At 44.0% G+C, this 15,495-nt stretch overlaps 1 protein-coding gene across 9 annotated transcripts in view; it reads right to left on the minus strand.

Annotated features, from left to right (window-relative positions):
• Positions 1-503: 503 nt before the first annotated feature.
• The window catches only part of LOC127567860 (BMP/retinoic acid-inducible neural-specific protein 3-like), a 181,313-nt gene continuing 166,321 nt past the window's right edge, over positions 504-15,495 (minus strand). For all 9 annotated transcript variants that reach the window (XM_052011013.1, XM_052011010.1, XM_052011009.1 and 6 more), the window contains one exon: positions 504-4,109. In XM_052011013.1, coding sequence (XP_051866973.1) covers positions 2,996-4,109 — 1,114 coding nt within the window. In that variant the 3' untranslated portion in view covers positions 504-2,995. The remainder of the gene's footprint in view (positions 4,110-15,495) is intronic.

The following is a 15,495-nucleotide window of genomic DNA, read 5'->3' on the forward strand; positions in this document are numbered from 1 at the left end:
GTGGCTAGGATTTCATTCCCAGTTACAGTGCTTAACTTTCAATCTTAAAGTGGTTACATACTTCACTTGGTCTCATTGATTTAAAGGAACCTGATTGTTGAAGCAAAATAGAATGTACAGCAGCTGCTATTTACCGCTGCAGATCAGGGATAGATTTCTAGGTATGGATATTTTAAAAGGAATATTATTGGTAAGTGGTTGAAGTAAAGGAGTATGGGGCTATGGGTGGAAAGCATGGAGCTGGAATCAGTGTTGCATTGTTAGGATCCCAAGGCTCAGTGATCTCCCTCTCTGCTGTTATCCTTTTGGCCTTAGAAACACCAAGTATCCCACACTCTAGCAAGGCACACATTGTAAAATTTGGGTCCAGTGCACTGTAGTGCCATGTTTGTATAAAGGGCAGTAACCGTTTCTCTCTGCAGGGCCCATGAATCAGTTCAACCCTAACACTGGGACACAAGGAAACACAAACACACAAAGCAATCCCCAGGGTTCCAAATGTGGACTTTTCATCCAGATTTAATAACCAAAAATTAAATGCCCAAATCCTAGATAATACCAGCAATAAAACAAATACAGACGAGTTCTGTACACTCAATTTACAACGGAGCCAGAATCAGTCATTAGAAATATACAAAATGGCAGCGCACTGCACCTTTAAACAACCATTCAACAATCAAGAATGCTCCCACCCTTGAAGTTACAAATAATATTTTGCCTCATGTGAAAGTGGCTTTACTTTTTAAGGAGATTTCAATATTCCAAGTTCTGCAAGTCCTTTCGTTCAAAGGAGTGTTTTGGAGATTTAAGGCCCTGAAACCAGACAGTGCACACCCCAAAATACAGTGACAGCATTGCACATCTATATCATTTAATTCGCAAAGAACATCAGAGGAGCAGGTCATTTGCTTTTCATTACCACATGCACAATCCTGATCACGGTCTCTTGTGGCCATTCTACTGGAGATTGAAAGAAAACTTAATTTAGATTAAAGGGGCACTATCTATATTTAAATACGTTTTGGGCAATTTTATTTTGGCAGGAAGGAGACAGATTGCAGCTTTGAAGAAAGACCAGCAGAATCCCTTTTATGTCTGTGAACCCATTTTTTTTTGTTCACTGAATAGATATTGCCCCTCTAAAGTTTGACTTTACCAACCAATCCACTAATGATTTTTGCAGGGCTTGGGCCACTATTGAACCTTGCTGGACTGCTATATGATAACTTCACCTCCTGTTCTTCAGTTCTTCCATTGTTTCAATCTGCTGCTTTCGATCCATTTCCACTGTGTTGTCACCCGTCATTTCAAGAGGCAGGTAATGTCCTTGATTTGCAGGTAGATTTGACTGAGATTGAAAGTGGGACAGTCCACAGTGTTCCACAACAGCAAAATACAAATTCCATCTCCTCTTTCACCAAGAAGTAACAAATCCTCTTCGGAATGGGAAAACACAACATAGCAACAGCACAAAATAAAGAAGTTTCTTAATCCTGACTTTAATTCATATATATTTTGTCCGATTACTCTTCCGCAGTGGGATTGCCAGTACAAACTGGGAGGCTGTGTGCACAAGACCTGTTCCTTTGCACAAGACCTGTTCCTTTGAAACAAAAAATGAAATCTTACATCCAAGACAACCCACGAGAGCACCACATCATACCAGCATGGACAGGTTAACATTCCAGCTATCCTGAAATGTCTCTAATCGAGATTCCACCAAAAAGGGGGGACGAGGTCATTACAACATGCCTCAACCTGCTGAACCTTTTACAGACTGGAGTTTTCACTGATCATTGAGATAACTAGCAAAAGAGCCGTGTTTGATAAGAAACATTTTTATTAATGGTGTGTGCTGTTATGAAAAGGGGATTGGATAAAAATATGCAAATTTTTCATGTCAGTGTTAGAGAAAGAACAGGGACTAATTAGTTATTTTAAAGAGTTAGCCCAGGCTTGATGGGCCTCTTGGCTTCCCTCTGAATCACCATAGTCTATGGATAGTTGAAGCTGCCAGTAAGCTGTGGCACTGCACTATTTCCTACCCTCCCCGCTCTGAAAAAGGGTTGTTTGCATTCCATCGATTCCTAAAAGTGCCACACTTTTGTACATTTTACCTGGTATTATTATACTGATCTCACTTTCTGTGATTCTGCTCTGTTTAACACAACCTGAGGGGAACATCAGCAGAGCAGGGAATGGTTACTGTGTGGAGTTTCTCCAAAATTATCTACAGTTGCCCTGTAGACAAGTGGCCCGAGCCAGTCAACGCACCTCAGGACCCCTCCCCCCTGCACCCCACCCTTCCCCTCCCCTCCACCCTCACCCTGCCCAAACAAAAGGACAAAAAGGCGCCTTTGTGTCCGACTCTAGAGCACTTTGCACCACGACTGGTCTCACCTAGAAAAAGGAAACATTACTGAGCAACCACAGCACGCAAGGCTTTCATGTACAGTAAAAACAATACCATTGAAAAACATTAGTCCTTCAACACCGATTATTATTAAAATAATTATACAACGAAAAAGAAAATGCATCAGCTCATACCATTTTGTTTCTGCGCTGGTGTTTGCTACAGGAACATGGGTCAAGAACGTCATTATGGTCAGTGTCATTTTTAAGCACCACATTGTTAAAAAATATAATGGGTGCAATGCATTACTCCTGGCCCTGGCTACTGTTCGGTGTTTATAGTTCCCATCTGGGAGGGAGCATGGTGCAATATTTGCGCTTGCTTTACCAGAGTCCTGGAAACGAGATAGGGCAGCTATATTGGTTGGATATTCAGGCGCACGCTGAAGAGGCTGGTTAGTCAAAGGGCTTCTGGCCATTAGTTTGCTCCTGTGATGTGGCGCTTCACCAACACTAACATAGAGAATAAAGACCGGTGCTTGTTGCATGGGGAAATCTGTGGTTAAATCAAACAAATTGTACACAAAAGAACATCAAAGAAAGAATCCCCATTCTCATCCCTGGCATTGAGGGGTGCTGGCAGTTAACTGCATAATTTGGTGGTTTCATTTTCGACGGAGTTGATGAGTTTGGCATTGAACGCCTGGAGGGAGGCTTGGATTCTGACCACCTCACTAGTGGTCAGCTTCAGCCGATGACGGAGCAGGCAGGTGAAGAGGTCGAGCCGCTGGTGGCTGTAGGGGGAGAGCCGGTTCACTCGGTCTCGGATCTCCAGCAGCTGCAGCAGGGCAGAGTCCTGCGAGCCCTGGGTGTACGGGTAGTCCAGCTGCAGGATCAGGTCCCGAATGGCGTCAGGGTCGAAGTGCATGCTGTAGCCGAACACCTGGGCGTGGCTGATCTTCATGTAGCCCAGGTTCCTGGAGGGGTCAATGAACTCGAGCGGCTCGTAGTACAGGCTCTCGTTGCCGTTGGACTTGATGCGGCTCCTCAAGTAGATGTGGACCGTTTCAAAGAAGGTCTTCCACTTGTTGCCCAGCATCAGGGTCCAGTTGTAACACTGAAGAGGCACATCCACCTTAGTCCTCTCCCAGTCTGGGTAGCTGTCTTCGTTTACGGGCATGAACCAGCTCTCCGAGTGACTACCTCCAAATGGATTCACATAGATAGCCAGCACTGGTTCCAAGGTACTGTTTTTAGTCAAACAGATTTGTATGGTCATGCCCAAGATCATATGGACAAAGTTGGTCTTGTACTTGTTACTCTTCAGTGTGAGGAGCATACGCTTCCTCCAGGAGGGATCGAACCAGCTGTTGAGGCGCATATCGTTGCTGATGAAGATGGCCGGCACTATGATCTTGCTGTCGCGCTTCTGCAGCAGGTACCTGATCTCCATGTCCCGCAGGTCCTGCTCGGTCTCAAAACCAATGTACTGCTCGGTGGAGTCAGCCACCTCCGGCCGGCAGACCCCCTGGGCCAGCATGTAGCCCTCGTTGCAGCCACCGCAGCGGGTGCGGTTGTCGGCGGCGCACACCACGCACGACGTCCCCTCGCCCACCACGCACGGGATGGCCTTCTGGCAGCTCAGCTGGTCATAGGGGCAGGTGCAGCTCCGGGTCTCCTCCGAGAAGATCCCAGCCAGGCCATTGTCAGTGCAGTACAGGAAGGACTGGACGCGGTTAAGCCAATAGGTCATGGCCCTGCAGAGAGGAAACACAAACCGAACACCCACCATGTTAAGCTGGAAAGGAAGGATTCTTCACCTACAATGGTGCACACCACTCTAACAACAACTCGCATTGGTATAGCTCCTTAACACCGCAAAATGGTCCAATTTGTCCTCAAGGAACGTCATTCAATAGTAGTTTACTCTGAGCCATGTATTAAGGCAGATACGAACAAACATTTGAAGGAGATGATTGAGAAAGACATCTAGAATGTGCAGAGGAAACCAGAAACAGAAATTCTGGCACAACTCAGCCAATCGAGTAGCATCTGTGGAAAGAGCTTTGGATCAGGATCAGTCAGCGTTTTGGGTCAGGGACCTTCCTCAGAACACCTATATTTCTGAGCAAGGATCCCTGACCCAAGACACTGACAGGTTTCTCTTTCTACAGATGCTACTTGACTGGCTGAGTTCTTGCAACGTTTTTGTTTCAGATTCCAGTGCCTTCAGTTTTATTTGTTTTCCAGAGGGAAGGATGTTTAAGGGATCGCGATAGAGGCCACGACCCCGCCAAATGCACGGCTGCCGATGGCGGAGAGATTAAAATCAGGTAGGTGCAAGAGCCTGGAACTGGAGACGTGCAAGGAACTGGAGTACTGTGGGGTTGGAGGAGAGCAGGGAGCCAGGGAGGGTTAAGACCACTGACTGATGTGGACACAGCGGAACCAGTAAATAGCAATGCCATTCGGAAGGGCTTAATTAGATCAATGGTCGAAGTAAAGTTTTTGGTTTCTTATATTACCAGTATTTCTTATTGCCATTGAGGCCAATCAGCCTATTGCCAACTCTCAAAACGATCCCATCAATCCCAATCCCCCGCTTATTCCCTGTAACCTTTTTTGATTCACATTACATCTACCAGCACTAGGGATAATTTACATGAACCAATTAACTTACCAACCAGCCCTTTGTGGGAGGAAACCAGAGTATCTGGGGGAAACCCATGTGGTTACAGGAATAAAAGTACAAACTCCACACAAGACCACAATTGAACTTGGGTCCATGGAGCTGTGAGGTGGCATTACCAAGCTCAACCAGAGGGGGTACCAAAGTCTGGCTCAAAAGGAAAAGAGGGATTGGTTCTGATTCCTGCACCTGCCCTTCTGTCCAGGAAATCCTTTGCTGTTCTCACACTCTGGAGGAAGACTGGACTGAGATCTGCTGGGATGCCACACTGTTCCACCAGCCTTGAGACAATTATTCAGTTTATAGAGCTATACTTGAATGATAGAGCTCAAGTCCAAGTTTATTGTTGTCATAGGCACACATACACGGTATAAATGCCATGAATATGAGCTTTTGTTTTGCAGCAGCAGCAGCACAGGACAAGGACAAAGACAAACATAAACTTAAATTAACATAATCACAAAATGCTGGAGGACCTCAGCAGGTCAGGCAGCATCTATGGAGGGAAATAAACAGTCAGCATTTCAGGTCGAGACCCTTCATCAGGACTGGAAAGGAAGAGGGCAGAAGCCAAAATGAAAAGGCGGGGGGAAGGGAAGGAGCACAAGCTGGCAGCTGATAGGCGATTCCAAGTGAAAGGGAGGTAGGTGAGTGGGGGATGAAAGGGAGTGATGTGAGAAGCTCGGAGGTGATAGGTGGAAGAGGCAAAGGGCTGAAGAAGAGGACAGTAGACAATGGAATAAAGGGAAGGAGGTGGGGAACCAGATGGAGGTGATGGGCAGGCTGCGATGTCGGGGGAGGGGAAAGAGAAAGGTTGAGGGGGCCACGGAAATGAGGGAATGCTGCCCGACCTGCTGAGTTCCTCCAGCATTTTATGTGTAGTGCTCCAGATTCCAGCAACTGCAGAATCTTTTAAGTTAAGAGATATCTTTATTGGTCACATGTACATCGAAACACACAGTGAAATACATCTTTTTGCGTTGAGTGTTCTGGGGGCAGCCCGCAAGTGTCGCCACTTTTCCGGCGCCAACATAGCATGCCCACGACTCCTAACCTGTACGTCTTTGGAATGTGGGAGGAAACCGGAGCGCCCGGAGGAAACCCACGCAGACACACGGAGAGAACATACAAACTCCTTACAGACAGTGGCAGGAATTGAACCCGGATCGCTGGTGATCGTTACGCTGACCGCTACACTACTTAGACAAAAATAATGTGTGCAAAATAAACAGACACTAGTGTAAGATTGAGAAAGAGAAAAAAAATATATAATCCAAGGGAGTGTTAAGTTTTTTCAGGTTGGTTCAAAAACTGGATGTCAGTGGGAAAGAGGCTGTTGTTGAACCTTGATGTGTGGGCCTTCAGGCCCCTGTACCTCCTGCCTGATGGTACATCGAGAAGAGGGCCTGGCCTGGATGGTGGGGGGTCCCTGATGATGCATGCCACTTTCCTCCCAAAACTGTTAAAACAGGGAGTCCATTTTAAACCATGAAGGGAATTCTTTTGATGGACATGGATATCAAGGAGCTCAGAACTGGGGCAGAAGATGACATTAGGATACTGAGCAGCATGATCTGATTGATTGCATGGTGGATTCTGGTTGTGAGAGCTGAAAGACCTAATGCTATTCATATGGCCTCTGGTGAGCCAGGAAAATAGCTGCACTATGGTGAATTACATCTGGAAGTACTCAGGCCAATTTCTAGATGGGTGCAATTTCACCCTGGAGTGATCATAAGTGCAACCTACACCATTTTATGCTAAACTGATTTTATGTCCAACTTGTGGATAAAAATACATGTGCAAATGGGTCCAATTTTTATGTTGCACTTGCAAGATAACAGAACAGGATCTACCTGTCTATAAGGACAAGGTGTCAAATATACATCCAAACATGAAGTAGGATCCAGATCCATCCCCCAGCATGACACAGCGATATGATACACGTCCTCTCATATGTGGACAGCACTGCAATGCAGAGACTGCTGCTCTGTTGAAATGTAGAGTAAGACTTGAACAATATTAAGCTAAAGTAAAAATGCCTTTGACAGCTGCAGAGATTGTGCGTTAAATAAGTTTGGTGTAACAATCCATTTTGCAGTCCAAAGTTTTTAAAAAAGCCATTGATAAGCTGTGTAAATGGCATGAAATCAATAAGTTCTTTGAAAAAGGTGATGAGGTTGGTTGGTTCTTGGAATGGAGAGGTCAGGTTAACAGAATAAGCTGTGCTTTTCCCTCTTTTGGGGTCATCAGATACATGACTGGGGCAATACAGAGGCTGGATTACTGTGTATCAGTCCACATTTCACTTGCTTTCAAGACATTGGACAGGACAGGGTGCAGGAAGCTTCATTCTGATGCAGCTGATGTTCTGGCTGTGGTCCACTTGGTGTTGACACCTGGTGATAACAGTAGAAGTCCTGGGACTGACATCATTACGAGCATGGAGAAACCCTGCCTCCTTTGCCCATCCCTAAAAATAAATCCGTGTAGTAGGGATTTCTTCCTACACCAGTTTAGACAAATCTTAAATTAATCCCACACTGGTGTTCCACACTGGACAATCATGATCTGCCCCATTAGCAATGAGACCCTACAGTGAGTAGGAAGTTACTGTAAGTAAAAAAATAGCTGAAGAATCTTTGGCCAAACCAAACAGAATAGCAAAGTACATTCACTTCTTGTGAGATTTTCGAAGCAGTGGACTTCAAAGTTTGGAGGAAGCCTTTATGCTGTCTTTCACTCTATGGCCCAACCAGCAATGCAAGGCCCAACATGCAAATTGAAAAGACAGCAACTGGTCATGTTGTATATAGCTGTGGGCACCTTCAGCATTTGAATGTTGTAATTAGAATGGTAGTTGGGGTTGACGGAGGGGGCTGGTGGAGGAGAGGGGGTGTGAGAGTAAGATGAACAAGGGAGCACAATACTTACTGGGGGTGTTCCTTGCCCAGCAGTCAACACCAATGTGATTTTGGGCAGCCTTCAATTATTCTGGCCTTTATTGATAGAACAATGCACGTGCAAGCATGGATGTACAGTGCACAGACTTGTACGAACAAGTACACAAGTTTGCACTCTCACACGCAGGGCACCAGAGGTTTTCAGTGAAGAGATAAACTGAACCTGTCGGCCTGGGCTTTGCATATTTGCATCATTTGCTTCCACTTACTTCAAGAAGCCTGGCAGGTACTGGACTTTTAATGGTCTGGTGGTGGGGATGTGGGGAATTTGGAGAAAGGCGAGGGTAGGGGTAATTGGGGATAGTCAAGTTGAAAATATTGCATACTTTTTTTTAACCTTTTATTCATGACAATGGGTGCACAGAAAATGAATTTATCAGCAACTGGTGTATGCACTGCCCATCATAGCAAAATAAGGTGGGATGTTGTTGGAAGTGAAGTGGGGCAGTGTGCAGGTAAAATGGGTCTCATAGAAACATAGAAAACCTACAGCACAACACAGGCCCTTCGGCTCACAAAGTTGTGCCGAACATGTCCCTACCTTAGAAATTACTAGGCTTACCATAACCCTCTTTTTCTAAGCTCCATGTACCTATGCAAAAGTCTCTTAAAACACCCTATCGTATCCGCCTCCACCACCATTGCCAGCAGCCCATTCCATGCACTCACCACTCGCTAAGTAAAAAACTTACCCCTGACATCTCCTCTGTACCTTCTCCCCAGCACCTTAAACCTGCGTCCTCTTGTGGCAACCATTTCAGCCCTGGGAAAAAGCCTCTGACTATCCACATAATCAATGCCTCTTATCATCTTATATACCTCTATCAGGTCACCTCTCATCGTCCGTCACTCCAAGGAGAAAAGGCCGAGTTCACTCAACCTGTTTTCATAAGGCATGTTCCCCAATCCAGGCAACATCATTGTAAGTCTCTTTTGCACCCTTTCTATGGCTTACACATCCTTCCTGTACTAAGGTGACCAGAACTGAGCACAGTACTCCAACTGGGGTCTGACCAGGGTCCTGTATAGCTGCAACATTACCTCTCGGCTCCTAAATTCAATTCCACGATTGATGAAGGACAATACACTGTATGCCTTCTTAACCACAGAGTCAACCTGTGCAGCTGCTTTAAGCATCCTATGGACTTGGACCCCAAGATCCCTCTGATCCTCCACACTGCCAAGAGTCTTAACATTAATACTATATTCTGCCATCATATTTGACCTACCAAAATGAACCACTTCACACTTATCTGAGTTGAACTCCATCTGCCACTTCTCAGCCCAGTTTTGCATCCCATCTATGTCCCACTGTCTCATTGCTAATGCGGCAGATCATAATTTTCCGATGTAGAACACCAGAGTGGGATTAGTTTAGGATTAGTCTAAACTGGTGTTAATAGTCAGCATTGTCTCGGTGGGCTGACAGCCCTGTTTCTGCACTGTATCACTCCATGCCTCTATGACCTTCCCTATAGTGATATGAGATCTGAATCTATTGGGCTTTCAATCTAGTATTTGTAAACAGGGGAAGTCCTATAAATTCCATACCCAGAAAAGATTGAGGCAACAGAAACTTTTACAACCAAACCAAGAAATATTCTGGACAATATTCCTGGACAATTCCTTCCCTCTCACAGATGTTGTTTGACCTGCTGAGTTTCTCCAGCAGATTGTTTGTTGCTCCAGACTCCAGCACCTGCAATCTATTGTGTTTCCGACATTCTGGAATGAGTGGGTTGTTTTACCAAGAAAGTCGGACAAGCTAGGCTTGTATTGGTTGAAGTTTGGAAGCGTGAGAGGGGACTTCAAATAGAAGATCCTAAGGAGTCTTGACAGGATGGGTGCAAAGGAGATGTTTCCTCTTGCAGGAGAAGCTAGAATTGGGAGTCAATGTTTAAAAAATAGGGTGTTTCCCATTTATTACAGAGATAAGCAAAACCTTTTCCCTCAGAGGGTCATGAGTCTTTGGAACTCTCTTTCTTAAAGGGTGGTGGAAGTAGAGTCTTTGAATATTCTTAAGGCAGAATTCAATAGATTCTCGATAAGCAAGGGGGTGAAAGGTTACCATGAGTAGGTGGGTATGTGGGGTTGAGGTTACAGTTAGTTCAGCCATGATGGAATAGACTTGAAGGGCTAAGTGGTCTCTACCCGTTCCTAATTCCTATGCGTGAAATCTGACTGCACTTCCTTCATTCATCTAATCACTTGTACACAAGCTCCCTCAAACACAGCATCTCCCTTCTGTGCTCCTATCCTTATAAACTCCTATCCTCTTCAATACACACGCCAAAACATTGGCCAGTTCCTCGATCCCTTTGTCAGGGTACTGAGGTTAACACCAGCAACCCAGCTGAGAGGAGCAGAGAGAAAATCCAGACAACTTCTCTGTGGGTTTCAAAGATGATGAGTGGCTGGAGGGAGCCCGGTCCTTCACACTGTCAGATGATTGATTTATTGTTTTTGGGTGTGGTCACATGAACAGGCTCCAAAGAGCACGACATAGTCGTCAGTAATAAAAGTCCTGGGCTGGGCACTCAGCCTCTTTGGTTAATGGATCCTTCTCAGTTTGAACTGAAATAGAGGTCTTAATTTTATTCAGAGCTCACCAGCAAAGAGAACAATGTGGAAGTGTTGAAGTAATTGAAGAGACAGGGCAGCTGCACGGTACTTACTTCATTGATTATGTTTTGTTTAGTTCAAATCATTTGGAAGGTTATGGTGCTCACGTCAGAATGGTGGGATCGGACAGTGTACATAATGCAGAACGACATCACTGGATGCAAGGGTGAATGGTAACAGCAACTCAGTCAAATTAAAACATTAAGATGTTACAATAATTATAATCCAAATTTCAAGGGTTATTTGCAATCCATCTGTGAAATGAGGCACAGTGTATAATTAAAGGAAGATGCAGACATGATGCAGGAGCACTGATAGTAGAGAACAGCTATTACGGGGAGTGCATGTCTGAGCACTGTCCCACGGGTTGTCAAGAGTCTAGGCAGTCAGAAGCAATGAGTTATTACAAACAAGAGATAAATAAAATGTACAAACTGAGCTTTGAACATTCCAGAGAGACATAGAAAAATACATTACAAAAGAAAGCTTTTTAAGCTCTTGATGAATGTGCTGGATCTTTGTTGGGGTACTCCGAATTAATCCCACTGTCCTGCCCTTTTTCCTGCTCTTGTATCTTTCTCTGCTTCAAGTATTTACTTAAATTTCCTTTGATTTGTGTTGATTTCAGACGTAACACTATCTATGGCAAAGCATTCCACATTGCAAGAAATCTGTGTAAAGGGATCACACCCAGCTTCCATTTATTCCACCAGTTTGTTCAGTTGATGGCCTTTGACCATTAACTGCTCACCCAGAGGAAACAGTCTCTCCCCATTCAATCTATCACAACCTTCTGTGATCTCTGATAATTCTCTGTCTACCTCTTCTGTTCTTAGTTGATCAAATCTGACCATTTTTTTAGTCTCCATTCATAATCCCATCTTCCCTCTCTCTCATTATCATTACATCCTCTGATAATCTGCATTACATGCTCTCTGAAACTTTAATCACTTCTCCAACAGAATACTCCAAGCTATCACAGTACCCTAACTATTTCTATACAGTGGTGTATCATTACTCTTTAGCTTATACTTCAAGCTACTGTTTCTAGTTTTAGACTCTTTACTTTTGCACCTCCGCTCCCATGTACAATACCCCAGCAATTGTTCTGCACCTTTTTGCTTTCCTCACATCCTTCATCTCCACTTCTCAGGAATTACAAAGGCATACATCTCTTGGAGATCAGACAGCATAATTCAGGGACCCTTAACTATGAGCTACCTCAACCTGTTTTCATGGGCTACCTTCTTCTTTACTTTGCATTCTGCTAATTTATTTTATCTCAGCTGTTTGTAGTGCTGAATTTCCACAATCCTGCTGTCACACTCTTTCCTTTATTCTCTACTTCTATTTCTGCTTCTTGTGGTCCCCACTTTGAGGGATTGATTCTCTCTGACCCATGCAATGTAACCTCCTCTGGTTACTTTGTGGAGAAACATATTGCTTCTTCGCAGAATGGAAAGAGGGGCTGGATGAGTGTGGGATCTCCCTATCCTGATTTGGACATAACCTACCTTCCTCTTTTAAGTAGACAAGTAGTACAAGCAACTGGAAAAGTAATCCAACAGTCCCTTAAACTGCCGCAGACTTATAATTCTTTCATGTGAAATTCATTTCCCAACTCGTAAGTAGCAAAATCCCAACCAATGGCACAATACCAAGCCCAAACAGAAAATGTTAAAATTAGGCTCAACAATGGCCACTTGCAAACATATAGCATATTTAATGTTTTCTCTCAGAAAAGAGCCCTTAACCTGGATTAAGTTTAACACTGAGGCACATCAACAGATTAGAACAAGTGACCAAAAGGAGGGTCAAGGTCAATTTTAAAGGGTTACTGTAAAGAGAAGAAGGGAATTCCAGAACCCGGAGGACAGATAGTTGATGACACAGACCCCAGTAGGAAAATAGGAACATTGAATGTGTAAAAGAGGCCAGGACTGGAGGGAAACAGATACTTCAGAAAATTGAAAGGCTGGAGAAGATTACAGACATGGGGAAGAGTATGGTCATGGATAAATCTGAGGATGCAATGTTTAATATTGAGCCACTGAGACCGGAAGCAGAAAATTGTTTGGTAAATGGGACTTTGGACCTGTTTGGGTTTATGGGCAGAAGTTTAGGATGAACTCGAGATGATGGAGTGCAGCAGGCCAACCAGAAGAACATTCAACTACTCAAGCCTATTGCTAACAAAGCCACGGAAGAGAATTTCAACAAGTCTTTCTGGGCTAGCTCATTTCTTGTTCCAATGGGTTTGGGAAAGGGAGTGGTAGGGTGGGGTCGGGGCAGTTAAGAACCCCACCTCATTCTTTAACTGGACAGGTTTTCAATGCAACAGAATGTTGCAGTTAAAATGAAGAGAAAGATGCAAAATCAAAACATAGTGAACCAGGTTTTGCTGCAGAAGAATATCTAATGTTACCTGCCATTTGTCAGTTTGTGCAATCTTCAGATCAAAACATTGCTAATAGTGTGAGCAGATACCAGTGGAAGAAGGGAAAGAGGGAACCTGAGATCTGAACATACTAGACACAAGCACAATGAAGATCTGGAGGGTGAATTAAAGGAGGTGAATTTGATGTCAAATCAGGCACTGAAAGACAAAAAAATCCAGGAAAAGGATTGAAGAAAAAGAGACTAAAAAGGAGAATGGGATTTTAAAAAAATTAAAACCTTTTATAATCTACAAGAAATGTAGAAAATTGGAAATGATCCCATACATGTAATAGTTAAATGTTCATGCTGGATGGGTTGATTTTCAACTATATTGTAATTTTTTTTGCATTAATTTTACTAGCCTTATTTATCTGTGGTGGGATTGGCATGCAGCTGCAAGACTTTCAATGCATGGCTGTGGTGAGCCAAACAGCGGGATGCCTGCTTTCAGGAAGCAAACAAAGCTGTCGTGCCAAAAATCAGACAGTGGATTTTGGATATTTGCAGTTAACCTCATGTCTGCTCCTCGCCTAAAGTTGCTGTACCATTTATACATAACTAACAACAAGCCCCATTATCCTCGTCAATATTTTGGCAGCAGATTATGGCCTGCCACACAAAGCCTGTGAGGAACAGAAAAACAGTACAATAAAATGTTAAGAAATGGTTGAAAAGGTTTTCATGAAAGAATGTACCAAGGAACATTTACCACAGTAATGAACATTTCTCAACTCACATTGCAAATAAGTGGTTAGGGAGGCATTCAAATCATTCAAAGATAAAAGTGGTGGAATAATTGAGATTTAAGACAAAGCAATAGAATTACTTAGCTATTAGTTTCTGCAAATGTTCATGAGGGGAAGGAAATCCAATTATTATAAGAAATTATCAAGGACAGTGCACTTGGTAAGTTGGAATGAAGATCAGCATTGCCTGGACCAGGTACTGAGGGAGACAATGGAAGGTATTAGCGAGCATAATGAAAGCATCATTCAGTCAAAGTTCTGCAGGGTTGCCAGAAGCAATTGCAATACATCGATTAAAAAGGACGTGCGAGTCCCAGGCAAGGGCAAGACCATTAGCTCAAGATCACAACCAGTGAAAAGTAACCCACAAATGTTGGGATGATAATGCAGTGTTTGTAATTAACTGTTGGCAGACTTCGTCGGTCTCAGAAATGAAATAGACAAATAGAGAGGATCAACGTCAAACTGGAGGAGGTGTTGGATGGCTGAATTTACAGGGACTGAGACTGGGGCAGGTGATGAGTAGAGGATTTCTATGGTTGTTGGTGGGGGAAGGCTAGCAGGAGTCAGTGCCAACTGGTAACCAAGCAATACCAGCCGCTTCCTGAACTACTTCCACTCACTGTCAATGTCCCCTGCTTGCTCACTCACCTCTTCTGGTTGCCGGGCTACCTATCCAAGTTGCCAGGCAGCACAAGGTGAATTGTCCACACAGTTTTTACTCATCTTGACTTTCTCTTATTCTCTGCTATTTTTTTTTAAATTATGTCATCTGAATCCCCCTTCAAAGAAATTACTTCCATTTTGAAAGGATTGGATTGGAACAGGGTGTGGGGTGTGGGGAAAGGAACAGCACGGTAGCGTAGCGGTTAGCGTGATGCTATTACAGTGCCAGTGGTCAGGGTTCAATTCCCGCTGCTATCTGGAAGGAGTTTGTACGTTCTCTCCATGCCTGCGTGGGTTTCCTCTGGGTGTTCCAGTTTCCTCCCACATTGCAAAAAGGTTAGCATGGGTTTAAATAGGCAGCGCGGACTCGTTGGGCCAGAAGGGCCTGTTACTGTGCTGTATAAATAAAATAAAGTTTTTCAATAGCACTCCTGCAACCCCAGATGGCTTCATTCCAATTGTCACTTGCACAGCCCACTGAAATGTCATTGTCAGTCTCCCATACTAATCACTGAGGCAGGTTTGCTGTTTAATGGCAAGGATTCCACAAATGTCAGGCAACATCCCTTACAAACTTCCCAAACTGATGAGATTTGCCAGTTTTTATTTTTCAACCCCTGCCCTCCCACCCCTTCTTCCTTGCAGGAAGTCTCTAGCTTAGAGAGAATTCACCTCAAATCCAGGCCTATATTTTCATGAGATAGGATCTATTGAGACAGCTGGAAATATCCAGCAGTTGGTGGGGAAGCTCATATTTCTGCCTGAAGCAAAATGCACCATTGGGCGGTTAAGAGCAGCCTCGCTTCTTGCAGCTGGGAGATTTAAAGACTATATGCAGTAATACATCATAATCAATGGGAAAGGAAGGCTGGCTCCAAGAATCAGTACAAATAGAATGAATTATTCATCAGTAAGCAGTTCCTAAGGAAAATTATGCATTTTTTTTAAACTGCCACTCAGTCATTAGTCTGACTATAATTATAACTCCACAACCCTGCAAAACACTCACAGGGGACAA

This window comes from Pristis pectinata, chromosome 3 (assembly GCF_009764475.1).
Source record: "Pristis pectinata isolate sPriPec2 chromosome 3, sPriPec2.1.pri, whole genome shotgun sequence".
Lineage (NCBI taxonomy): Eukaryota > Metazoa > Chordata > Chondrichthyes > Rhinopristiformes > Pristidae > Pristis > Pristis pectinata.